The sequence below is a fragment of the Mauremys mutica genome, chromosome 3 (assembly GCF_020497125.1).
Source record: "Mauremys mutica isolate MM-2020 ecotype Southern chromosome 3, ASM2049712v1, whole genome shotgun sequence".
Lineage (NCBI taxonomy): Eukaryota > Metazoa > Chordata > Testudines > Geoemydidae > Mauremys > Mauremys mutica.
This window is the reverse complement of record NC_059074.1, coordinates 3,163,534-3,187,558: the sequence shown is the minus strand read 5'-3', so window position 1 is coordinate 3,187,558 and position 24,025 is coordinate 3,163,534. Positions and strand designations below refer to the sequence as shown.

At 63.9% G+C, this 24,025-nt stretch overlaps 2 protein-coding genes across 6 annotated transcripts in view; one reads left to right on the top strand and one right to left on the bottom strand.

Annotated features, from left to right (window-relative positions):
- Window positions 1-7,542, bottom strand: part of LOC123367685 (cGMP-dependent protein kinase 1-like) — a 58,982-nt gene extending 51,440 nt beyond the window's left edge. For 2 of the 3 annotated variants that reach the window (XM_045012082.1, XR_006578593.1), the window contains exon 1: window positions 7,414-7,542. In XM_045012082.1, the coding sequence (XP_044868017.1) occupies window positions 7,414-7,494 (81 nt within the window). In that variant the 5' untranslated portion in view covers window positions 7,495-7,542. Of the gene's footprint in view, window positions 1-4,022; window positions 4,069-7,413 lie in introns of those variants that run through there. The other variant, XM_045012083.1, reaches the window with a different exon arrangement.
- A 5,262-nt stretch (window positions 7,543-12,804) lies between these two features.
- Window positions 12,805-23,234, top strand: KHK (ketohexokinase). Of its 3 annotated transcripts, none has more exons than XM_045012094.1 (8): window positions 12,805-12,969; window positions 13,911-14,027; window positions 15,512-15,646; window positions 17,014-17,086; window positions 17,876-18,022; window positions 22,022-22,110; window positions 22,444-22,601; window positions 22,946-23,234. In XM_045012094.1, the coding sequence occupies exons 1-8, from the start codon at window positions 12,878-12,880 to the stop codon at window positions 23,029-23,031; spliced, it is 897 nt and encodes a 298-aa protein (XP_044868029.1). In that variant the 5' UTR covers window positions 12,805-12,877; the 3' UTR covers window positions 23,032-23,234. The 3 variants fall into 3 exon arrangements, with proteins under 3 accessions (XP_044868029.1, XP_044868031.1, XP_044868032.1); XM_045012096.1 differs by lacking the exon at window positions 15,512-15,646 and adding an exon at window positions 15,306-15,440; XM_045012097.1 differs by lacking the exon at window positions 15,512-15,646 and having other exon boundaries at window positions 12,807-12,969.
- Window positions 23,235-24,025: the final 791 nt, after the last annotated feature.

Here is a 24,025-nt window from a genome sequence, read left to right as displayed (position 1 = left end):
AGAACTCTCCACAATGACACCAAGATCTTTCTTGAGTGGAAACAGCTAGTTTAGACCCCATCATTTCATATGTATAGAGGGGTGAAAGTAACTTACAGGACTTACCGGTACTGCCGGAGTCCTGAGGGGGCGTGGCCTCGTCCAGAAGAGGCGTGGCCTCATCCAGAAGGGGCGGGGCCTCTCAAGATTTAAAGGCCCTGGGGCACCGGCTGTGGTTGGGAGACCCAGAGCCTTTAAATCAACCAGGGGCTCCCAGCTGCAGAGGTGGCTGGGAGCCCCCCAGGGCTCAGGGGCAAATTAAAGGGCCCGGGGCTCTGGCCGCTGGGGGGAACCCCGAGCTTTGCGGGGCTGGGGCAGGGATTTAAAGGGCCCAGAGCACCTGCCGCTGAGGGGAGCTATGAGCCCTTTAAATCCTGGCCCCTGCCCGGCTGCCGGAGCTGTGGCCGGGATTCAAAGGGCTCTGGGCTGCCCCCAGCCGCGGGGAGCTCTGACCCCTTTAAATCTCAGCTGCAGCCGGGATTCAAAGGGCTCTGGGCTGCCCGCAGCGGTGGGCAGCCCAGAGCCCTTTCAATCCCCGCCGTGGAAGCCGGTGCGGTCCAGCCCAGCGTACTGGCTCTTGCTGGTACGCCGGACCGGACCGGACCGGCTTACTTTCACCTCTGTATGTATAGCTGTGATTATGTTTTCCAATGTGTGTTACTTTGCAGTTATCAACCTTGAATTTCATCTGCCATTTTGTTGCCCAGTCACCCAGTTTTGTGAGATCCCTTTGTAACTCTTCACAGTCTCCTTTGGGCTTAACTAGCTGGAGTAGTTTCGTATCTTCTGCAAATTTTGCCACCTCACAGTTTACCCCTTTTTCCAAATGGTTTATGAATATATTTGTGACACCCTGGCACCCCCATATTCACCACTCTCATATAATGAGGCTACGTTTTACACAGAGTCTGCCCTGTGAGGTGTCATTCTAAACGTCTTGATCTGCTGGCCAGTAATCTCTCACTGGATTGTATGTGCTATTAACTAACGTACATGAAGTTATGAAGTTTGGCTATGTAGGTGTTACTGAAACATGCCGTGAGGTTGAAAACACCCCCAAGCAACCTTTCAGGTACAACAGTAACAAGGCCAAACAATGTTAATGGCTCACTGAGGAAATGCACACGAGCACCAGGATCACCCCAGGAACTGTGTGCAATAGAAACCTCTCTGAGAGAGCACTGCCCCATGGGAACGGTCTGACCCAGGTCACAGCAAAGGAGCTTTCCAGCTAGGGTGACCAGATGTCCTGATTTTATAGGGACAATCCTGATTTTGGGTCTTTTTCTTATATAGGCTCCTATTACCCCCCATCCCATCCCGATTTGCCACACTTGCTGTCTGGTCACCCTATTTCCAGCGAGTGGGAAGAAGATACAAAAGGGGGAAATGACATCATGATGGGACCTCACTCTCCCTACACCACCACACCTGGAAACACCAGAGGAACAAAGACTGAACTGGGGAAGTGATGGTCCCGGGCTAAAGGGATTCTAGCCTGTGTATGAAAACCTGGCAAACCCAAGCTGCAAAGCAAAGGCAGCTTATGCCTTAAACAGGGGTCTGCTTTGAGCTGTTTGCTATCATTTATAATCACTTCACATCTATCTTTTTGTAGTTAATAAACTTACTTTATGTTTTAATCCAAACCAATGTGCATTGAACTAAGGTGCCTGGGGGAAATCTCAGCTTGGTTACCACAAGTCCTTGTCACACTGAGGGAGAGTGTGGAACTGGAATGGGTTCCCTAGGGAGGTGGTGGAATCTCCTTCCTCAGAGGTTTTTAAGGTCAGGCTTGACAAAGCCCTGGCTGGGATGATTTAGTTGGGGATTGGTCCTGCTTTGAGCAGGGGTTGGACTGGATGACCTCCTGAGGTCTCTTCCAACCCTGAGATTCTATGATTCTATGACCAGGTGTTAAACCCATATACTGGCCAGATTTGACCAGGGCAGGACGTACTGCTCTGGGGTCCTAGGCTAGGAGGCTGGTGGTCAGAGAGCCTGCATGTGACTGCACCTGGGAGTGTCCCGACCGGTGTGAATGCTGGTGAAAGTGCAGGCTTGGAGAGCTGTGTAGCTTGTCACAGCAGTACACTGTGAGAGGGAGTCCTGGCTGGTGGGTCAGAGGACTCAGTGGTACCCCAGTTCCAGGTGACACCCCAAGGGGAACCTGTCACAATGTTGAACAGCACTGGTCCCAGTTCAGAGCACTGCGGGATCCCACTCTTCACCTCTCTCTATTCCTGTCTTTTAACCAGTTACTGACCCATGAGAGGACCTTCCCTCTTATCCCATGACAGCTGACTGCCTAAGAGCCTTTGGTGAGGGACCCTGTCAAAGGTTTTCTGAAAATCTAAGTCCACTATAGCCACTGGATCCCCCTGGTCCACATGCTTGTCAACCCCCTCAAAGAATTCTAGTAGACTGGTGAGGCCGGATTTCCCTTTACAAAAGCCGTGTTCAGGGCCAGATTTACACTTTTCGCACCCCCCAGCACAGCATTTTCAGCACCCCCCACAGCTGACCTTTGTGTTGCACAGTTTTATAGAGGTGAGGCGCCCCTAGAACGCCAGTGGCCCTAGGCAGGGCCTAACACAGGCCCTGGCTGTGTTAACTCTGCCCCAACAATGGGTGTTCATCCCTGTGTCTAACAATTCTGTTCTTTACTATAGTTTCAACCAGTTTGCCCAGTACTGAAGTTAGGCTCACTGGCCTGTAATTGCTGGGATCACCCCTGGAGCACAGTTAGTAGTTCTGCAATTTCACATTTGGGTTCCTTCCGAGCTCTTGGGTGATACCATCTGGTCCTGACCATTTATTACTGTTTAATTTATCAATTTGTTCCAAAACCTCTTCTGACGACACCTCAGTCTGGGACAGTTGGACTCATAGACTCTAAGGTCAGAAGGGACCATTATGATCGTCTAGTCTGACGTCCTGCACAACACAGGCCACAGAATCTCACACCCCACTCCTGTAACAAACGCCTAATCTGTGTCTGAGCTATTGAAGTCCTCAAATCATAGTTTAAAGACTTCAAGGTGCAGAGAACCTTCCAGCAAGTGACCTGTGCCCCACACTGCAGAGGAAGGCGAAAACCCCCCAGGGCTCCTGCCAATCTGCCCTGGAGGAAAATTCCTTCCCGACCCCAAATATGGCGATCAGCTAAACCCTAAGCAACTGGGCAAGACTCACCAGCCAGCACCCAGGAAAGAATTCTCTGTAGTAACTCAGATCCCACCTCATCTAACATCCCATCACAGACCATTGGGCATATTTACCACTAGTAGTCAAAGATCAATTAATTGCCAAAATTAGGCTATCCCATCATACCATCTCTACAGGAAATACCTCACCTGATGCATCCCAAGACCGCATTAGCTTTTTTCATGGCTATATCACTTGGCGGCTCACAGACATCCCGAGATCAACCAATACTCTGAGGTCCTTCTCCTCCGTTACTTCCAACTGATGCGTCCCCAATTTATTAATCCCTAAATGCATGACCTTGCACTTTTCACTATTAAATTTCATCCTATTACTCTTACTCCAGTTTACAAGGTCATCCAGATCTTCCTGTATGATATCCCGGTCCTTCTCTGTGTTAGCCATACCTCTCAGCTTTGTGTCATCCACAAACTTTATTAGCACATTCCCACTTTTTGTTCCAAGGTCAGTAATACAAAGATTAAACAAGATTGGTCCCAAAACCGATCCCTGAGGAACTCCACTAGTAACCTCCCTCCAGCCTGACAGTTCACCCTTCAGTACGACCCGTTGTAGTCTCCCCTTTAACCAGTTCCTTATCCACCTTTCAATTTTCAGATTGATCCCCATCTTTTCAAATTTAGCTAATAATTCCCCATGTGGAACCGTATCAAATGCCTTACTGAAACCGAGGTAAATTAGATCCACTGTGTTTCCTTTGACTAAAAAATCTGTTACCTTCTCAAAAGAGATCAGGTTGGTTTGGCACAATCTACCTTTTGTAAAACCGTCACCTAAGAAGAATGGCTGGGGTTTGGGAATCTTCCTCACACGCTCAGCTGTGAAGACCAATGCAAAGAATTCATTCACGAGTGCTCCTTTAGCATCTCGATCGTCCAGGGCCCCACTGGTTGGTTAGCAGCAGGGGTGGCTCTACAAATTTGGCCGCCCCAAGCAGTCATGCGCGGGAGGCGCCCCGGAGCCACGGGAGCAGCGGACCTCCCGCGGGCATGACTGCGGAGGGTCCGCTGGTCGCGCGGCTCGGCTGGACCTCCCGCAGCTGCGGACGGTTCGCTGGTCCGGCGGCTCCGGTTGAGCTGCCGCAGACGTGCCTGCGGGAGGTCCAGCCGAGCCGCGGGACCAGCGAACCGTCCACAGTCATGCCTGCGGGAGGTCCACTGGAGCCGCCGGCCGAGCATCCCCTCCGCAGTCATGCCTGCGGCAGGTCCGCTGCTCCCGGGGCTCCGGTGGACCTCCCGCAGGCATGACTGCGGCAGGTCCGCCGGCCCAGCCTGCCACCCCCCCGGGAAAGGGCCGCCCCACGCGCGTGCTTGCCGCGCTGGGGTCTGGAGCCGGCCCTGGTTACCAGCTTCCTGCTTCTGATGTACTTAAAAACATTTTGCTGTTAGTTTTTGAGTCTTTGGCCAGCTGTTCTTCACATTCTTTCTTGGCTTTCCTAATTATATTTTCACTTGCCGGAGTTCATGCTCCTTTCTATTTTCCCCACTAGGATTTAACTCCCCTGTTTAAAGGATTCCTCTTTGCCTCTCACTGCTTCTTTTACTTTCTTGTTTAACCACGGTGGCACTTTTTTGGTTCTCCTACTAGGTTTTTTAGTTTGGGGTATAGATTTAAGTTGGGCCTCTAGTCTGGTGTCTTTAGAAAGTGCCCATGCAGCTTGCAGGGATTTCACTCTAGTCTCTGTACCTTTTAATTTCCCTTTAGCTAACCCCCTTGTTTGTGTGTAGTTCCCCTTTGAAATGAAATGCTCCAGTGGTGGCAGTAACACTAGCAAGGCCAGGAATACCGGTAAGTACGGCTCCTTTACCAGAGATGGGGCAATCCCTGGGGCGCTGTTGTGACGGAGGCTGCAGGGGGGACAGCGTTGCAGGGCACGTGACCAATGTGCCCAAGATCACTGAGGAGTTTAAACTATTGAGGCAGCCAGAGACAGAGACTCTGTGTCCCAGCCCCCTGCCCGAGCCCTGCGCCCCGTGGCCCCCCCGCCCCCTGCCCGAGCCCTGTGCCCCGTGGTCCCCCAGCCTCCTCCCCGAGCCCTGCGCCCTGTTGTCCCCCTGCCCGAGCCCTGCGCCCCGTGGCCCCTGATCCCCCTGCCTGATCCATGAACCCTCCTATTTAAGCCCCATTTCCCAGCCCCAGCCTGAGCTCCACACCCCCTGGCCATGCCCCGAGCCCCCTGCCAGGGTCTGCCCTGCCTCAGAAGTGGCCTCGCTCCCTGGCTCCCCCCATGGGCAGGAATAGCCCTTCCCGGCCCTTCCAGCCCCGGTTCTCTCAGTTGTTCCCCTGCTGCAGGCACTGTCTGCTGGCCCCACACTCACCCCACGGTGCCCCTCACCTGCTCTGGGATGCCTGCCCCACATCTGCCTCAGGACCTCTGTCCCATTGTACCTGGCCCATGCGGCCTGCCCCACACCTACCTTGTGACCCCTGCCCCATGCCCCCACACTACCTTCCCTGGGCCACCTAGTCACACCTGCCCCACATCTGCCTCAGGACCCCACCCCATGCCAGCTGCCCCACACTGCCTGCCCCGCGCCTGCCGTGGGATGGCCCAGTGCTGGAGGCGAGGGGGCAGTAACTGTGACTGGGGGGGCAGCGTGCAGCACAGCGCCAGGGGACACACCTCTGACTGGCCCCGCCCCTTGGGTAGAGCAGCCAATCAGAGCTGCTGCAGGTGGGGCTCTCCACCCCCCCACCCCCGCCAGGTGGGGCCAGTCTCACTCCGTGGCGGGGGAAGAAAAGGACCCAAGCAGCTCAGGGGGCCCTGCCCCCCCCGGCAAGGGGCGCAGGATGGTGCCCACCCCTGGGGGGGAAGGACTGATCTGGGGGCTGGGGGAGGGGCAGGATTGGTCCGGGGGGCTGGGAACAGCCTGACATCGGGGGCTAAGCCCCCATTAAAGCACCGACCATAACAATGACCCCGTCCCTTGGGTGCAGTAGTGGGTGGAGTCCCAAACCGCCGCTCGGCGAGGCAGGGGCTGCAGCCCAGAGGTGATGGGCAGGGCCCTCACGCTGGCAGAGGAAGGTCCCATCCCATCCAGCAGGGGGCACTGGACCACGGCCGGCCGGCAATGGGGTGTCAGGGCCGGGGGGGGGGGGGGTCCCGTCAAGCGTCTCCACCCAGCCTGGCTGCTCTGGGAACGGCGCTGGGCAGGACTCCGACCCGATGCAAACCCTGGGCCCGCCTGGCCTGGGGAGGAGTGACTGGAGCCCACGGTGCCGTGGGGCTGGGACCGAGGGAGGTTTGCTGCTCCCTGGAGCAGGTGGTCCTGGCCGAGGACAGTGGCGGTTGCCCGGGGGGGGGGGTGGTTGAGGGGGACCGGAGAGGCCAGGTGCAGCTGGGCGGGTCCTGGGAGACCCCGGATGCCCCCGGGATGAGGCACTTGCTTTATGGGGGTTTCATTCGGAGCTGGAAAGCTCGTCCCTCCAGGCCGGAGCTGTGTCCGCTGGGCACGGCTCCCAGCCACACTGAGTGGGCTGCTGGGCCTGGGCCAGGGGGTCCCTGCTCAGACCCCAAGATCCCAGCCTGGCTCCTGCTCCTCCCAGCCAGGCCGCCAGGCAGCCGGGACTGGGCCCAGCAGAGCTGCCCCCACTGTCCTGCCCATGTCCCACCAGCTCCCAGACACCCTCCCTGCCCTGGGGGTGCTGGGGGAGGACGGGGCTCTGCCGGTGCTGGGGCGGGGCCTGAGAACCACCCGGTGAGCACAGCAAGGGCCAGCTCCTTCCAAGGCAAAGGTCAGCGAGGGAGGGTGAGCGGGAAGGAAACGCCTGCAGGAGCAGTGGCCTGCGCAGGGCTCCCATGCCGCCGTGCGGGGCCCGCTGGGGCCAGGGACACGGGCGCATGTGCCTACACCCATGCCATGCCACGCCACGACACGCAGGCACACATGCCCAGGTGCCCCTCCAATGCCCCGAGATCTCCCCCCACAGACACAAGCACCCACTGGTGCCAGGGTCCGGACTAACCCCCACCCCCACAAGCTGGCAGCTGCTCTTCTGCGCTTGCAGCGATCAGACTGAAAGGGCTGCACCTTCCTCCCACAGCATCGCTGGCTGCAGGACCGCCCCCCCCCAGCCCCCCTTGCCATGCAGAGCCCCCTTCCCCCCACATCTCTGATTCTGCCCCCTGGCACAGAGCCGACCTACCTGTGCCCAGCCGCGCTCCTCACTCACCGGCGGGGCTCCCTGGCCTAGCCGCAGGGCCCCTGGAGGCACCCGCTGACACATTAACCAGGGGCGGGCCAAGCCGAGCCCTCCCTCAGGTGCATCTCCCCAGCCAAGCCCCGTCTGCTGCCTCTCCTCCCTCCCACACGCTGGCAGAGGGAAGAGCCAGGCTCTGACTCATGTGCGATGGCAGGGAGGGGAGCTCCTGGCTGGCGGCTGGCAGGAGAGCTTGCTCATCTGCCTCAGCCCAGCACTGCCAGCAATGAGCACACAGCCAGCCAAGTCTCACAGCCCTGGGGGGAGCAGAGCAGGTGGGGAAACTGAGGCTCGGAAGGGTTTTTTGGGGTGGGGGGGGATCGGGGGGACACAGTGAGAACACTCCCAGTTCCCCATGCTCCAACCCCTAAACCACACTGCCTCTTCCTGGCTACATGGGCCAGTGGCTCTGTCTCAAGAAGCCGAAGGGGCGTTGTGACAGCACATCACAGCTGCTCGATGGAGCCCGCGGGGGACTGTGCAGATTGGCACTGGGGCATCAGGGAATAACCTGGGGATGGAGTAAGAATTTCCTGTAATAGTTTTAGGAATGACTTGGACTTTCTGAAAGCCTTTGACAAGGTCCCTCCCCAAAGGCTCTTAAGGTAACTAAGGAGCCATAGGGCAAGAGGGAAGGTCCCCTCCTGGATCAGTCACTGGAGAGAGGTAAATAGGAGGCCCCAGTGGTCTGTACCGGGACCAGTGTGTTTGACATAGTCATAAATGAGCTGGAATAGGGGGTGAACAGTGAGGTGGCAAAGTTTGCAGATGATACAAAATTGTTGAAGATAGTTAAGTCCACAGCTGAGTGCAAGGAGTTAGAGTCACAAAACTGCGTGGCTGGGCGACCAAATGGCAAAGAAATGCACATTGGAAACACAATCCCAACCATACACATACAGTGATGGGGTCGAAATTAGCTGGTAACACCCAGGAAAAATCTGGGGGTCACAGTGGATAGTTCTCTGAAAATTTCAGCTCGATGCGCAGCCGCGGTCAAAGAGGCTAAGAATACTGGAGGGACTATTAGGGAAGAGATAGCTAAGACGACAGACAATATCCTAATGCCACTATATAAATCCGTGAATACTGCACGCAGACGTGGTCGCCCCATCTCAAAAACAATGTAGTGGAACTGGAAAAGGTTCAGAGAAGGGCAGCAAAGATAATCTGGGGCATGAAAGAGCTTCCACACGAGGAGAGACTCCAAACATTACAGCCATTCAGCTTGGAAAGAGACGATGAAGTGGGGATATGACAGAGGTCTATAAAACCATGACTGGAGTGGAGCGAGTGAATAGCGAAGTATTATTTACCTGTCAGTTAACAGACAAACTAGGAGTCACCCAATGACATTGACAGGCAGCAGGTTTAAAACAAACATAGGGAAGTACTTCACATAACGCACAGTCAACCTGTGGAACTCCTCGCCAGAGGATGTAGGGAAAGCCAAGACTATAATGGGGTTCAAACAAGAACTAGAGAAGTTCATGGAAGACGGGTCCATCAATGGCTATTAACCAGGCTGGGCAGGGCTGGTGCCCCAGCCTCTTGTTTGCCAGAAGCTGGGAAGGGGCGACAGGGGAAGGATCACTGGACGATTCCCTGTTCTGTTCATTCCCTCTGGGGCACCTGGCACTGGCCATGTGACGGAGCAGGGGAGTTACATTCGGGATGAGAAGAAATCTACCTGCGCTGTAACCTGAGCCAGGAGGGGGGTTGGGAGAATTCACACCTGCCTGGGAGACTGAACAAAGAGAGGGGAGAGGGAAGAGAGCTGCTGAGGGGATTTTTGGTTTCAGTTTGGGCTGGGTGGTACAATGCAGGGAACCCCAAGCAGGGATCTGAGCTCCCTGAACCCCCAGAAGGACTTGCTTGAGGGGTCCTGGTTGTGCCTACAAGCTCTGCTGTAGACTGAGTTCCTACTGTCCAATAAACCTTCCGTTTTACTGGCTGGCTGAGAGTCACTGAGAGTCCCAGGAAGAGGGGTGCAGGGCCCCCCACACTCCGTGACAGGCCACTGTGGGAAGACGGGATACTGGGCTAGATGGACCTTTGATTTGACCCATTGTGACCGTTCTTATGTGATAGCCCCCTGCCCCCCCAGCAGCTAACTGCCACACTGTCTCATGGACAGAAATGGCCTTCCTGATTCCAGCAGCTGCTCTGCTCTGGCCTGGAGCATGTGCATGGGGGAGCCCTTTGCGTCTCCTTCCAGCCAGCGTCACTGCAGGCCCCTTCTCTAGGGGCCCTGGAGGGCTCGGGCCATCTCTGCTGGGCTGGAGGGACCTGCAGTGCTCCCCCAGCTGCAGTGGCGGGCCACTTTAACCCATCGCCCCGCCCCCTCTCCCCAGTCTGAGCCTGGGATGCCCTCAGTGTGGCTGGCAATCCCCTGGGGCCGAGCGGGAACGAGGAGACAGGCTGGACAGGGCGCTGCTGGGAATAACGGCAGGGAATTCAAACACGGGGAAACGGGCAGGCCCATGGGTAGGGTCCTGCCAAATTCACAGCCATGAAAAACACGTCATGGACTGTGAAATTGGGTCTTTTGTGTATTTTTACCCTACACCGTACGGATTTTACCCTACACCGTACAGGGGAGACCAGGGTTTCTCAAACTAGGGGTCCTGACGGGGGTCACAGTATTGTCACCCTTACTTCTGTGTTGCCTTCAGAACTGGGTGGCTGGAGAGCAGCTGCTATTGGCCAGAGACCCAGCGCAGTGAAGGGTAGCAGTACCGTGACCCCACCCTACAATAACCTTGCAACCCGCCCACAACTCCTTTGTGGGTCAGGACTCTACAATTACAACACTGTGAAATTTCAGATTTAAATAGCTGAAATCATGAAATTTATGATTTTTAAAAACCTAGGACCCTGAAATTGACCAAAGTGGACTGTGAATTTGGTAGGGGCCCTACCCATGGAGGACAGTCTAATTTCAGAGGGATAACTTCCTAGATCCCAGCTCTCCAACTCCTCAGGGAGGTGGGGGCATGAGAGAACAGGAGACAGTGGCTGCGGGAGGCATAATGATCCCTCCCAGGTACATAGTGCCTGGGATCCCCAAGTGCTTTGCAGACAATTACTCACCTGCCAGAGAAATGCAGCCACCTCTGGGTGGAACACAGCCGCTGGCTAGCAGCTCACAGCAACACTGTACAGGCAGGAGGCAAGGAGAGAAGAGCTAGAAATAGAAAAGCGGAGGGGAAGTGAGAGGGATTGGTGTGAATTGGAAATGCCCTGCAGGGGGCTGGGACTCACAAAGGGAGTTGGAAGGCAGACGGCTTCCTTGCCTAATTGGCCCTGTCTGGAGACTGGGCACAAGGTCCTGGATAAACAAGTATCAGAGGGGGAGCCGGGTTAGTCTGGTTCTGTAAGAGCAGCAAAGAATCCTGTGGCACCTTATAGACTAACAGACGTTTTGCAGCATGAGCTTTCGTGGGATTCTTTGCTGCTTTTACTGGATAAACAAGTCTCTTATCAGCCTGGACCTTTGTGCCTCCAGACGCTTCGCTGCCCCACCTCCTGGCTGCCAGGCCCGCCCTGTGACACAGGGAAGGTGAGGCAGGACATTGTCCTTAGAGGTTTTTGAGGTCAGGCTTGACAAAGCCCTGGCTGGGATGATTTAGTTGGGGTTGGTCCTGCTTTGAGCAGGGGGTTGGACTAGATACCTCCTGAGGTCCCTTCCAACCCTGAGATTCTATGATTCTATGATTCAGGACACTGGCCCTCGGAGGAGGGATCCAAGGGAGAAGGCAGGGCCAGCTCGTGAACACAGCCAGTCCCAGCCACTCTGCAGGGCTGGGCAGGGGCAGAGCAGGATTTGAGCTTGTACTTCCACACCCAGTGGGCGGGAATAGGCCTGGCCTAGACCAGGGGCAGGTCTGTGCTGGGAGCCAGGGGACCCAGCAGACGGGAATCCCACGGGCCTGTCAAGCAGCTGGCCAGGACACCCACACCTTAAAGAAAGGCTGGTTCCTGGGGGTGGGGAATTGGACACAGAGCCTTTCCCCTGCAGGGCCTTGGTCCTGAGGGCCGGACGCAGGCGCTGGGCTCCCTCTGTGTCCTTCTCCATGGCACCCCACCAAACCCCCAGAAACCCCCCAGGCTGGCAGATTGTAAGGGCAGGATAACTACCATCTAAAACTGCAGCGGGGAGGGAGCCAGAAAAATCAATGGGGGAATTTACACACCACGTGTCACACGCATGTGTGAAACTCAAGCCAGGTGCAGGGCCCCTGTGAACCGATGGGCAGAGCCCACGCACGGTGCATCTGGGCTATGCCTGCAACAGGCCGGGGGGGCCCACAGGCCGGGGGGGGGGGTCAGCCCCAGCGCCATCCTCGGCTGGGGGGGGAGGCACAGGCAGGGGGGGTCAGCTCTACCACCATCCTTGGTCAGGGGGGGGTTACAGATCGGGGGGGGGGGTCAGCCTCACCACCATCCTGTCGGGGGGGCAGTCCCCGGGGGGGCACGGGCTGAGATAGTCCCTGGGGGGGGCACGGGCCGAGGGGCGGGGCAGTCCCTGGGGGGGGCACGGGCGCCATCCTCGCCCCGCCTCTCCCCATCACCTGACCCCGGCCGCCCGTGTCACGTGCTGGGGCGGGGCGCCTGGGTGGCGCGGCAGGGGGCGGGGCTCAGCTGCGGACGGGATTGGAGGCGGGGGCGGGGCCATGCAGAGAAGGGGCGGGGCCATGCAGAGAAGGGGCGGGGCCAGGCAGCTGCGGGCGGGAGCTTGTCGGGGTCCGGATGGGCCTGACTCAGCCGCCGGGCACCGCACGGGTCGGGTCGGCGGTATTGTGGGGGTAGGACCGTAGGTGCCCGGGGCACTAGTGCAACGGGGGGGCAGGGGGTAGGTGCCCGGGGCACTAGTGCAAAGGGGGGGCAGGGGGTAGGTGCCCGGGGCACTAGTGCAAAGGGGGGGTCGAGGGTAGGTGCCCGGGGCACAAGTGCAAAGAGAGGGGCAGGGGGTAGGTGCCCGGGGAGCTGGTGCAGAGGGAGGGGCAGGGGGTAGGTGCCCGGGGAGCTGGTGCCAGAGGGGGGGGTCGGTGGTAGGTGCCCGGGGAGCTGGTGCCGGAGCAGGGGTCGGTGGTAGATGCCCGGGGAGCTGGTGCCGGAGGGGCAGGGGGTTGGTGCCCGGGGAGCTGGTGCCAGAGGGGGGGTCAGTGGTAGGTGCCCGGGGAGCTGGTGCCAGAGGGAGGGGCAGGGGGTTGGTGCCCGGGGAGCTGGTGCCAGAGGGGGGGTCGGTGGTAGGTGCCCGGGGAGCTGGTGCCGGAGGAGGGGTCGGTGGTAGATGCCCGGGGAGCTGGTGCCGGAGGGGCAGGGGGTTGGTGCCCGGGGAGCTGGTGCCAGAGGGGGGGTCGGTGGTAGGTGCCCGGGGAGCTGGTGCCAGAGGGGCAGCCCATCCATGGAGGAAAAGCGCATCCTGTGTATTGGCCTGGTTTGCCTGGACATAATCAGCGTGGTGGACATGTACCCGGCCGAGGACACGGACACCAGGTACGGGGGGCTCGGCTCCCTGCAGAGGGGAGGCTGGATTGGGGGCACAGAGGGGCTGAGCTGGGCTGGGCGTGTTGGCTGGTCCAGCCCCTGGGCTGCAGGCTCTGGGAGCCCTGCGCTGGTCCCACGAGTGGGCACGGGAGGTTGCCTTTGCCGGTCACAGATAACGTTCCCAGGGCCCTTCCCCGGTGTGGTTCGGAGCCTCCCCAGCTCCGTTTTCCAGCTGGGAGGGGTGCGGCGCAGGGGGCTGGGACTTAGGGACGTGGGGCTGGAGGGAGGGGGCATCTTGGCCAGGCCCTCAGCGCCAAGCAGCCCCGTCACATCAGCCCCATCTCAGGGTTGTTCTTGCCGCCCCCCCAGGAGCCTGGCGCTGGGCATCCGTGTCAGAGCCAGGGTAGGATCGGGGCTCCCAGGCCCATGCTCAGACGCTAGCTCCAGGCCCTCTCTGGGCCAGGAACATCCACCCGGTGTTCAGGTGGCTGGAGAGTACCCAGCTGGCAGGAGCAGGACCTGGCAGGGCTGGCAATGAGACTCTGGCCAGGAGGGAGTCTGGGCGCCCTCTCCACCGTCTCGAAATGGCTTCGCCTGCAGCCCGACTTCCCGGGCAGAGCAGCCCGGACCCCCTCGGGCCCCTGGGTGTCTGTGACCCGCTCCCCCGTGCGGTGCCAGCCCAGTGCTGCCCTGGGAACCCAGCCCCAAGCGCTCCCTGCATGAGCAGCCCTAGCAGCAGCCTCCCGTTACACTGGCTGCCCTGGCACGCGGGGCAGGGGGTGGCATGAGCTTCCTCTGCCCCACCCCACCCCCGTCAGCCAGCAGGGAACCCCCGGCTGGCTCTGCGATCCCACCCCCGAGGAAGAGCCCTGTTCCCGGCGTGACGGGCCCAGCGCAGGGCTGGGAGCCGGGGGCCCGGCCATGCCCTGCCATGGCTGTCTGTCTTCCAGGTGCCTGTCTCAGCGCTGGCAGCGGGGCGGCAATGCCTCCAACTCCTGCACCGTGCTGTCCCTGCTGGGGGCGCCCTGCGCCTTCATGGGCTCCTTGGCGCCAGGCCACGCAGCAGAGTAAGTGATGGAGCTGGGGCGTGGGGACCGCGGTGAGACCGGAGCCTCGGGGATCCTGCCACGGGCACTGCCAGTCCCACTGGCACAGCTCAGGGGACCGTTGTGCACCTTGGCAGGTGCCCTGGCCCCCAGCACGCTGCAATGAGAGAGAATCCTTCCTCCCAGGTGACAGGGCCCAGCAGTTGGGGGTGGGGAGCCCGCAGGGATGGGGAGACGTGACGCCTCCGCTGATCATGGGGGCTCTGGCTGCCTCCTTGTGCTAGGGGAGGGGGGCAGATCAAACCGGGGGCTTCCTTTACCCTGAGTTTTGTGTACTCTAAAGGCCTGTGACCCCTGGGTGCCTACCCGGCCTGCTCTGGCACCCCCCAGCTGGGCCCCGTCAGGCCTGTTCCCACTGGCTGAGCTGTCCAGCTCCTCGGCGGCACTGCCCTCACTCGGGGGCTGCGTTTCCAGCTGGCAAGGGGCGCTGGGGGTCGGGTGCAGGGGATCTGCTGCAGCGTCGGCAGGGGGGTAGCGTGTGCTGCTGCTTTTCTAAAATCCACATCTGCTTGCTAAGTGGTGTGACCAGCTGCCATTACGGTGTGACCCACCATAACCTGATGTGTCCGTGCTCCCTGTGAATTACATCGCCACGGACACAAGATGAGAGGGTTCCCCTGGGTCCCATCCAGCCTTTTCCTCTGGGACCAGGGGACGCGAGATCCTCAAAGTCTGTTCTCCAGAGCATCAGCCAGGCGAGTGGGTATATCCACAGCCACAGGGCCCTCAGGGAGACCCCTCCCGCCGGCCCTATCTCCCTGCTGGGGAGCGACAGAGCCCCCAGCCCTCCCAGGAGACACCCCAACACCCCCGCCGGCCCCTTCTCCCTGAGCCCCCAGCCCTTCCTGGGGAAACCCCCCTGCCACACCCATCTCCCTGCTGGGGAGTGACGGAGCCCCCAGCCCTCCCAGGAGACACCCCAACACCCCCGCCGGCCCCATCTCCCTGAGCCCCCAGCCCTCCCTGGGGAACCCCTCCCCTCGCTGGCCCCATCTTCCTGCTGGGGGGTCTCTGGAGAGCCTTTCACCCCCACTTCCGGTTGTAGCCTGGGTGCCACCCTGGCCAATCCTGGTCTGTGGGGCTCCCGGTGCAGAGGGGCAGGTTTGGTGGCGGGTGCAATCGCTGCTGAGGACTGACGGGGCCCCCCCAGACCTGCCGTCTCCCCTCTGGCGCCCAGGCAGTGCAGGGCAGCGGCTCTCCCCTCCCGCGCTAACCCTCTCTGCGCCCCGTCCCTGGCAGCTTCGTCCTGGCCGACCTGCGGCGCTATGCAGTGGAGCTCCCCCACCTGGTCTCGCACCCCGAGAGCTCCTTCCCCACCTCCATCGTCATCAGCAGCGCGAGCCGGGGCACCCGCACCATCCTGCACACAAACAGGTGCGTAGGGGCCGTGCCCGGTGCCCGCTGTGCCCGCCAGGAGCTAACCCCTCTCTCCCTCCCCCGCTAAGTTTCATCGTGGCAGACTTCCGGCGCAGGGGTGTGGACGTAGCACATGTGGCGTGGCAGAGCCGCGGGGACACGCTGTGCGCCTGCTGCCTTGTCAACAGCACCACCGGCTCGCGGACGGTCACGCTCTATGACACGTAAGGCCGTCACATCCGCCGAGCCGTCGCGCCAATCCCCCCTGGCAGGCAGGCGGCTCCCGCGGGGGGAACCCCAGTGCCGGGCCCTCGGGTCCTGCCTGTCACGGACGGGGGCTCGGGGGCCCGTGCCCTCAGGTCTCGCCTCGGCGCTGCCCCGTCAGAGGGGACCCATCCCGCATGGCTGATTGACTGATTCCTCCACTGATTCTGCACGCAGACGCCAATCAGCTAATCCTGGCTGACCAATCAGCACCGGTAATTTCACTGCCATAATCGGCACATCTCGATGGTCTTTGGGGGGGAAATCTGCATGTGTGACACCCGCTGCCCCCCCAGGGCTTATGGGGGTTGCCCCGTGACTCCCTGTGCCTGCTCTCTTTGCAGGTGGTAGGCGTACAGAGGGGGACCCTGGGGCGGGCTGCTGTAGCAGTGACCTCCCTGTGCTCGCAGGGCTGGGTCCGCACTGCCCGTGGGATGGGATGCTCCCTTGGGAACTCGCCCTGCCCACACCAGCCCTGTCCCTCCATTTCCTGGCGGGTGGTGTGGCGCTGCGCTTGGACCAGGGCTGGCGAGCTGGGGTGCCCCCGCTGCCTGTCCCTGGTGGTGAGCCCCGTCTTTGTGGGGCTGCTCGGCACAGGAGGGGATCAGAGGAGCTCCCTGGCCCCTCCAGTTAACACAGCTCCCGTACGGGGCCGTCTCTCCTGCCCGCTGGGACCCTGTTAAGCCTCTGCTGGCAGGAGGGTCGAGCTAGGCTCCAGCAGCCGGAGAAGTGGGGGGGGGGGGTTAGTGATTCCACTGAGCTCTGCTCCCCTCGCTGAAGGGCGTCAGCGGGCAGCCCCGTCCCTGGGAACTCTGGGATCAAAGTCTGGCTGATGCCCTTTGAGATCAGGCCAGGGTCTGGGGCCTTCGCCCCCTCTGCCAGAGGCTGTGGTTAATCATTGAATGGGTGCCTGGTTACCGCTGGCTGGGTGTGAGCCCGGCTGGGCAGAGTCCAGCCCCTCAGAGCCCCACACGATCACCCCCGTCTGCCCTGTTGCTTGGCCTTCGTACCCCACCAGGAGCCCTGTGTGGGCAGGGGCCTCGCCAGCCAAGCGTGCAGGGGGAGCAGTGCCCAAGGGCACAGGGCACCATGGTGCCCTCTGGGGCAGGCCAGGGGCTCCGTGTGGAGGGGCTGCGAGTGCCGCAGGCCACGCTGTGTGTTGGGCCCCACCGAGCTGGGGCCGCTGGCCCGGATTCCCCAGTGGCTCACTGACTGCATGGGCCAAAGTCGCCCCCCCGTCCCCCTCAGCCCTAACCTCTCTGCTAGGAGAGGCCCCATGCACCCGCCTGCTGACTCCCCGTGTTCTCTCCCCTCCCCCGTGGGTTAGAAACCTGCCAGATGTGACAGCCCAGGATTTCGAGCAGGTCGACCTCACCCAGTACAAGTGGATCCATTGGGAGGTGAGTCCCCTGTCCTGCCGGTGAGGCCCCCCGTTGTGCCATTGACTGTTCAGTGGCTCCCCGAGGGGCCTGGCGCTGCCCGAGCCCCGGCAGTGCCCAGCGTGAGGAGGCGAAGGCAGATCAGAGGAGTGGGCTGGCATGTACACGGGAGTGCTGCCCAGCCCAGGGCCATGTCATGGTGGGGCCAGGAGCAGAGATGAGGAGTGGGCCAGGCAGCGGGCTGGTGAGGAGCGGAATAGGGCTGGGGTGACCAGAGCGGGGTGGTGACGGTAGCCCCGCAGGACACGAAGGCTTGGCCAAGCACCCGCTCATTGGCACAGAAAGGAAGGGGCGGCTTGGAGTCGCAAGGGGGTGGCAGCAGCAGGATTTAGTGACGGGGAGGGGCCTGAGTGACCCGGAATAGAGCCTGGCCCCAGTGCTTCTGGCTGGGGGTCCTGGAGGTGGGATGGGAGGCAGATGCGCCGGCTTGCTGCTCTCTGCTCCACACTTCCCTCTTCGCAGGCTGCTCCGTGCGGACCTTGCTCCTGACTGGCTCCGTGTGTGGACGCTGTTATCTGGACTGAGTGCTTGGTGCTGGGTAGCCCTGTGTAGACGAGCCCGTTCTGTGGCCACATGGCCCAGCCCACCTTCCCATGCAGCACGAAGCTGCCGGGTGGCTCAGGCTGGGGTCGCTAGTCCCCGCCGTGGCACCCAGCCCCAGGCCAGGCTGGTGTGCCGTGCCCAGGCCTGTGGGCGCAGGGGGACCAGGGGTACTGCCCTGGCCCTGCTGAGAGCTCATCCTGCTTCCAGGGCAGGAACGCTGCGGAGCAGGTGAAGATGATCCAGCGCGTGGAGGAGTATAACCAGACCTGCCCAGCCCACCAGAGAGTCTCTACGTCGGTGGAGGTGGAGAAGCCCCGGGAGGAGCTGTACCAGCTCTTCGGCTACGCAGACGTGGTAGGAAATAATGGGGCATGTCCCCACCACTGACCCCTCTTCCTGGGTCCTGGCATGGGCCCGACACTGCCCATGGGGGGTCTCTGGGAGTGGTGGGGAGACCTCCCACTGGCTGTTGGGAACCCTTCCTGCCAGGGAGGTGGGTCTGGCCGGGGTGTTTCACACTGGGCAGGACAGAGCCCTAGAGAATGGGCTGGAGGGACCAGCCTGCCCTGGCAGGCCCAGCAGCTCACGTTCAGGGTTCTCGGCTGGGGCTGGGGCATGACACAGAGGACGGGGTGGCCATGTCGGGTGGAGATGAGCAGGAGCAGTGGGAACCTGGTAAGGCCCAGGAATCTGGAGGGTGTATGTAAATAAGCCAATGCTCTCAATTGCATAATTTATGAATATGCATAACCTCAATTACACAAATAGCCCAAAGCTGCATCTCATTACAGGCAAGCACTGCCCTGTGTGACCCCTGGTTACCTCCTCCCACCGCTGCGGAGGGCATGAACCTGCAGCCTCCAGCCTGAGCAGCCTCCTCACTGCACCCAAAACGCTCGATCGGGCTGGGGTGGGTGGGTTATGCCTTGGCTGGGGGGGCAGCATTGACCTCAGCTGCATTAATGAGGTGGGGGATCCTCTCTGAACCCCATCTCTCAGGGCGCCTGGCTGCTGCATGAGCATCCCCTGCCCCTGGGGGCAGCTGGGGTCAGGGGGTCACAGCCTGTCTTGCTGGGGGGCCCTGCTGCCTGGAGGGGGCCCCCATAGGGGGAGGTGTCATGGCCCAGAGCGGGGCCCCTGCATGGGGGGAGCCGGAGAGCAGCACAGCTGGGGCCTGCCCCCGGGGGCACTGCAGGGGGCCCGGCCCCGCCCACACCCAGGTGACAGGGGGGCGCTCTGGGCAGCTGGCGCCAGCTCACTGCTCTGGGAGGGGCTGTCCAGGTGGGCACCTGCCTGTGGGAGACATGACAGGTGCCTGGGATGCCAGCGAGGAGGGGAGCTGATTGGCCAGCTGAGCAGTCCCACTAGCCAATCAGACGCCAGAGCCTGCATGGCTCAGGGAGGTGGGGCTTGGGGCCTGCTGGGCACGTTGATTGGGGGGCACTGGGGGTGGGGGGCGGTGCTGGCTGGGGGGCACTGGGGACGCTGGCAGTAGGGCGGGGGCTCAGCAGAGGGGCACTGGGGGCAGCTCGGAGGGGCACTGGGGGCGCTGGCATTGGGGCGGGGGCTTGGCAGAGGGGCACTGGGGGTGCTGGCCTTGGGGCGGGGGCTCGGCGCTGGCTGAGGGGCACTGGGGGCGCTGGCATTGGGGCGGGGACTCGGCGCTGGCGGAGGGGCACTGGGGGCGCCGGCATTGGGGGGGGGGCTTGGCAGAGGGGCACTGGGGGTGCTGGCATTGGGGTGGGGGCTTGGCAGAGGGGCACTGGGGGTGCTGGCATTGGGGTGGGGGCTCGGCAGAGGGGCACTGGGGGCGCCGGCATTGGGGCGGGGACTCGGCGCTGGCTGAGGGGCACCGGGGGCGCCGGCATTGGGGCGGGGGCTCGGCGCTGGCTGAGGGGCCACGGCTGCGCCGGCATGTCGGCGGGGGCTCGGCGCTGGCTGAGGGGCACCGGGGGCGCCGGCATTGGGGCGGGGGCTCGGCGCTGGCTGAGGGGCACCGGGGGCGCCGGCATTGGGGCGGGGGCTCGGCGCTGGCTGAGGGGCACTGGGGGCGCCGGCATTGGGGCGGGGGCTCGGCGCTGGCTGAGGGGCACTGGGGGCGCCGGCATTGGGGCGGGGGCTCGGCGCTGGCTGAGGGGCACTGGGGGCGCCGGCATTGGGGCGGGGGCTAGGAGCAGGCTGAGGGGCACTGGGGGCGCCGGCATTGGGGCGGGGGCTCGGCGCTGGCTGAGGGGCACTGGGGGCGCAGGCATTGGGGCGGGGGCTCGGCGCTGACGGAGGGGCACTGGGGGCGCCGGCATTGGGGCGGGGGCTCGGCGCTGGCGGAGGGGCACTGGGGGCGCCGGCATTGGGGCGGGGGCTCGGCGCTGGCGGAGGGGCACTGGGGGCGCCGGCATTGGGGCGGGGGCTCGGCGCTGGCGGAGGGGCACTGGGGGCGCCGGCATTGGGGCGGGGGCTCGGTGCTGGCTGAGGGGCACTGGGGGCGCTGGCATTGGGGCGGGGGCTCGGCAGAGGGGCACTGGGGGCGCTGGCATTGGGGCAGGGGCTCGGTGCTGGCTGAGGGGCACTGGGGGCGCTGGCATTGGGGCGGGGGCTCGGCGGAGGGGCACTGGGGGCGCTGGCATAGGGCCAGGGGCTCGGCGCAGGCTGAGGGGCACTGGGGGCGCCGGCATTGGGGCGGGGGCTCAGTGCTGGCTGAGGGGCACTGGGGGCGCTGGCATTGGGGCGGGGGCTCGGCAGAGGGGCACTGGGAGCGCTGGCATTGGGGCAGGGGCTCGGTGCTGGCTGAGGGGCAGTGGGGGCGCCGGCATTGTGGAGTGTCCTAGGCAGAGGGGCACTGGGAGCGCTGGCATTGGGGCAGGGGCTCGGTGCTGGCTGAGGGGCAGTGGGGGCGCCGGCATTGGGGCGGGGCTCGGCAGAGGGGCACTGGGGGCGCTGGCATTGGGGCGGGGGCTCGGCGCTGGCGGAGGGGTGCCGGGGGCGCTGGCATTGGGGCGGGGGCTCGGCGGAGGGGCACTGGGGGCGCTGGCATTGGGGTGGGGGCTCGGCGCTGGCGGAGGGGCATTGGGGGCGCCGGCATTGGGGCGGGGGCTCGGCGCTGGCGGAGGGGATCCGGTGGCGCTGGCATTGGTGCGGGGGCTCGGCAGAGGGGCACTGGGAGCGCTGGCATTGGGGCAGGGGCTCGGTGCTGGCTGAGGGGCAGTGGGGGCGCCGGCGTTGGGGCGGGGGCTCGGCGCTGGCGGAGGGGCGCCGGGGGCGCCGGGGTTGGGGCGGGGGCTCGGCGCTGGCGGAGGGGCGCCGGGGGCGCTGGCATTGGGGGGGGGGCTCGGCGCTGGCTGAGGGGCACTGGGGGCGCCGGCATTGGAGCGGGGGCTCGGCAGAGGGGCACTGGGAGCGCTGGCATTGGGGCGGGGACTCGGTGCTGGCTGAGGGGCACTGGGGGCGCCGGCATTGGGGCGGGGGCTCGGCAGAGGGGCACTGGGAGCGCTGGCATTGGGGCGGGGACTCGGTGCTGGCTGAGGGGCACTGGGGGCGCCGGCGTTGGGGCGGGGGCTCGGCGCTGGCGGAGGGGCGCCGGCGTTGGGGCGGGGGCTCGGCGCTGGCGGAGGGGCGCCAGGGGCGCTGGCATTGGGGTGGGGGCTCGGCGCTGGCTGAGGGGCACTGGGGGCGCCGGCATTGGAGCGGGGGCTCGGCAGAGGGGCACTGGGAGCGCTGGCATTGGGGCGGGGACTCGGTGCTGGCTGAGGGGCACTGGGGGCGCCGGCATTGGGGCGGGGGCTCGGCAGAGGGGCACTGGGAGCGCTGGCATTGGGGCGGGGACTCGGTGCTGGCTGAGGGGCACTGGGGGCGCCGGCATTGGGGCGGGGGCTCGGCAGAGGGGCACTGGGAGCGCTGGCATTGGGGCGGGGACTCGGTGCTGGCGGAGGGGTGCCGGGGGCGCTGGCTGAGGGGCGGGGGCTCGGCGCTGGCTGAGGGGCACTGGGGGCGCCGGCATTGGGGCGGGGGCTCGGCGCTGGCGGAGGGGCGCCGGGGGCGCCGGCATTGGGGCGGGGGCTCGGCGCTGGCGGAGAGGCGCCGGGGGCGCCGGCATTGGGGCGGGGGCTCGGCGCTGGCGGAGGGGTGCCGGGGGCGCTGGCTGAGGGGCGGGGGCTCGGCGCTGGCTGAGGGGCACTGGGGGCGCCGGCATTGGGGCGGGGGCTCGGCAGAGGGGCGCCAGGGACGCTGGCATTGGGGCGGGGGCTCGGCGCTGGCGGAGGGGCGCCGGCATTGGGGGTCTCGGCTGAGGGGCGCTGGCACTGTTCATTGGCTCTGGCTACCTGGCCATGCCCCCTCACGCCCTTTCTTCCCCGGCAGGTATTTGTCAGCAAGGACGTGGCGAAGGACTTTGGGTTCCACTCGGCGCCTGAGGCCGTGAAGAGGCTTCGCAGCCGTGTGAGACCAGGGTAGGCCTGGGCCACGTGGGGCCAAACTGGGAGGATGAACCTGGTTCAGGGGGCCAGGGACTCACCCCCTGGCACTCACTGGCCAGCCCTGGGCAGAGCAGTGCAGCAGCGGCAGCCTCCAGCCCTCCTTAGCCCCCGCTGCTTGAGGCGGGGAGAGCAGGACCCCTCTGCTCACCCTCCAGAGCCAGCGCCGGGTCCTGCCCCCTCCGCTGGGGGAACAGCTGCTCACTAGCTGCTGGGAAATGGGTGGTGGGTTCGGAGCAGTCCGGGCAGCTGGCCCCAAGCGGCGGGGGGCGGACAGTGCTCAAGGCTGCTGTGGGGCTGCCCCCCCAGGGCCACCGTGATCTGCGCCTGGGCCGAGGCAGGGGCTGATGCGCTGGGGCCTGACGGGGAGCTCGTCCACTCAGACGCCTTCCCCCCGGAGACCATCGTGGACACACTGGGCGCTGGAGACACCTTCAATGCCGCCGTTCTCTTTGCCCTGTCGAGAGGTGAGAGGCAGCGCTGCTGCCGGGGCCTCCCCGCGGGGCGCACTGGGGGGAGGGGCCGGGGGCTCCCCACGGGACACACTAGAGGGGGAGGGGCTGGGGGCTCCCCATGGGGCACACTAGAGGGGATGGGGATGGGGGCTCTCCATGGGGCGCACTGGGGGGCCGAGGGCCTTCCCACGGGGCATACTAGAGGGGGAGGGGCCGGGGGCTCCCCACGGGGCACACTGGGGGGCCGGGGGCCTCCTCACGGGGCACACTGGAGGGGCTGGGAGCCCTCCCCGTGGGGCGCACTGGAGGGACCGGGGCAGGCTTGGGCTGATGGGCGGCTTGTTCTCCCATGACAGGGCAGAGGCTGCAGGAGGCGCTGACCTTTGGCTGCCAGGTGGCCGGCAGGAAGTGCGGGGTCCATGGCTACGACGGCATCGTGTGAGCAGAACGCCGCCCGCTGCGGGAGTCGCCCCCTTTGCACCAGGAGGTGGCAGCTGGTGCCGACTGGCCGGGATTTCCTGGGGCGCGAGGGCTGAGCTGTTGGCGCTGCCCGCCGGGTGCCGCGGTGCCAGCTGCCCGGGCACTGTACCAGGCCCTGCGGGTCCCCTCCCTGTCCTGCGTAGTCAATAAACGCTTGGGAACAGCTGCAGCGCTCGCTCTTCTCAGCACAGGTGCAGTCGGGCCGGCGGGCGGGCGAGCTCCGGGGGCCGGGCGGGCTCTGAGCCTGCCCCAGGTTAGTGCTGCTCTGGCACTGCCGAGCTGGGCAGACGCGGGGCAGCGTGTGCGCTGTGGGGGAGGCGCCCGCCCAGGGGCTTGGCAGCCAGAGCCGGGACGCAGCCGCGCCTGGGCACAGCAGACCCTGTGCCTGACCTAGACCCCGCAGCTGGGGCTCCCCGCGGCTCCCCGCCTTAGAGGAAGCGCAGCTGGGGGGGCCCCCGCTCTGCCCTCGGCTCCACAGTGCGATGGGCTCCCAGGCTCCATTCTGACTGAGTGGGGGTGTCTGAGTGCTCCGGGGCCTGGCTCCCCAGGGGCTCTGCTCAGCGTGACGCCTGCAGCAGGGCTCAGTCTGGCCTAGGGGAGAGGGGGGTGGCCATGGGCTGAGCAGAGGGACTGGCCTGGGGCCATGGGGCAAGGAGAGCCCTGGAAGGCCCCCTGGCTGGGCTCACCCGGGGTGGGGCAGCGTCACAGCTGGACGCATGGGCCTGGCCTCCTGCCCACCTCCTGGCAGCAGGTCTTAGTGGGGGGGGCTGGACCCTGGCTGGGGGGTGCACTGGGGGCTGCGGTGCCCATCTCAGGGGCAGGGCAAAGCTCCTGCGCCAGTCACTGCGGGGGTCAGGGGTTGAACCCCTGGTACAGCGGATGGAGGCACCACCCTTCTCCCCCCCGGGGCCGCTGCCAGGGTGGTAGTGATTGAGGGGGCAGGGCCCGGGGGGCTG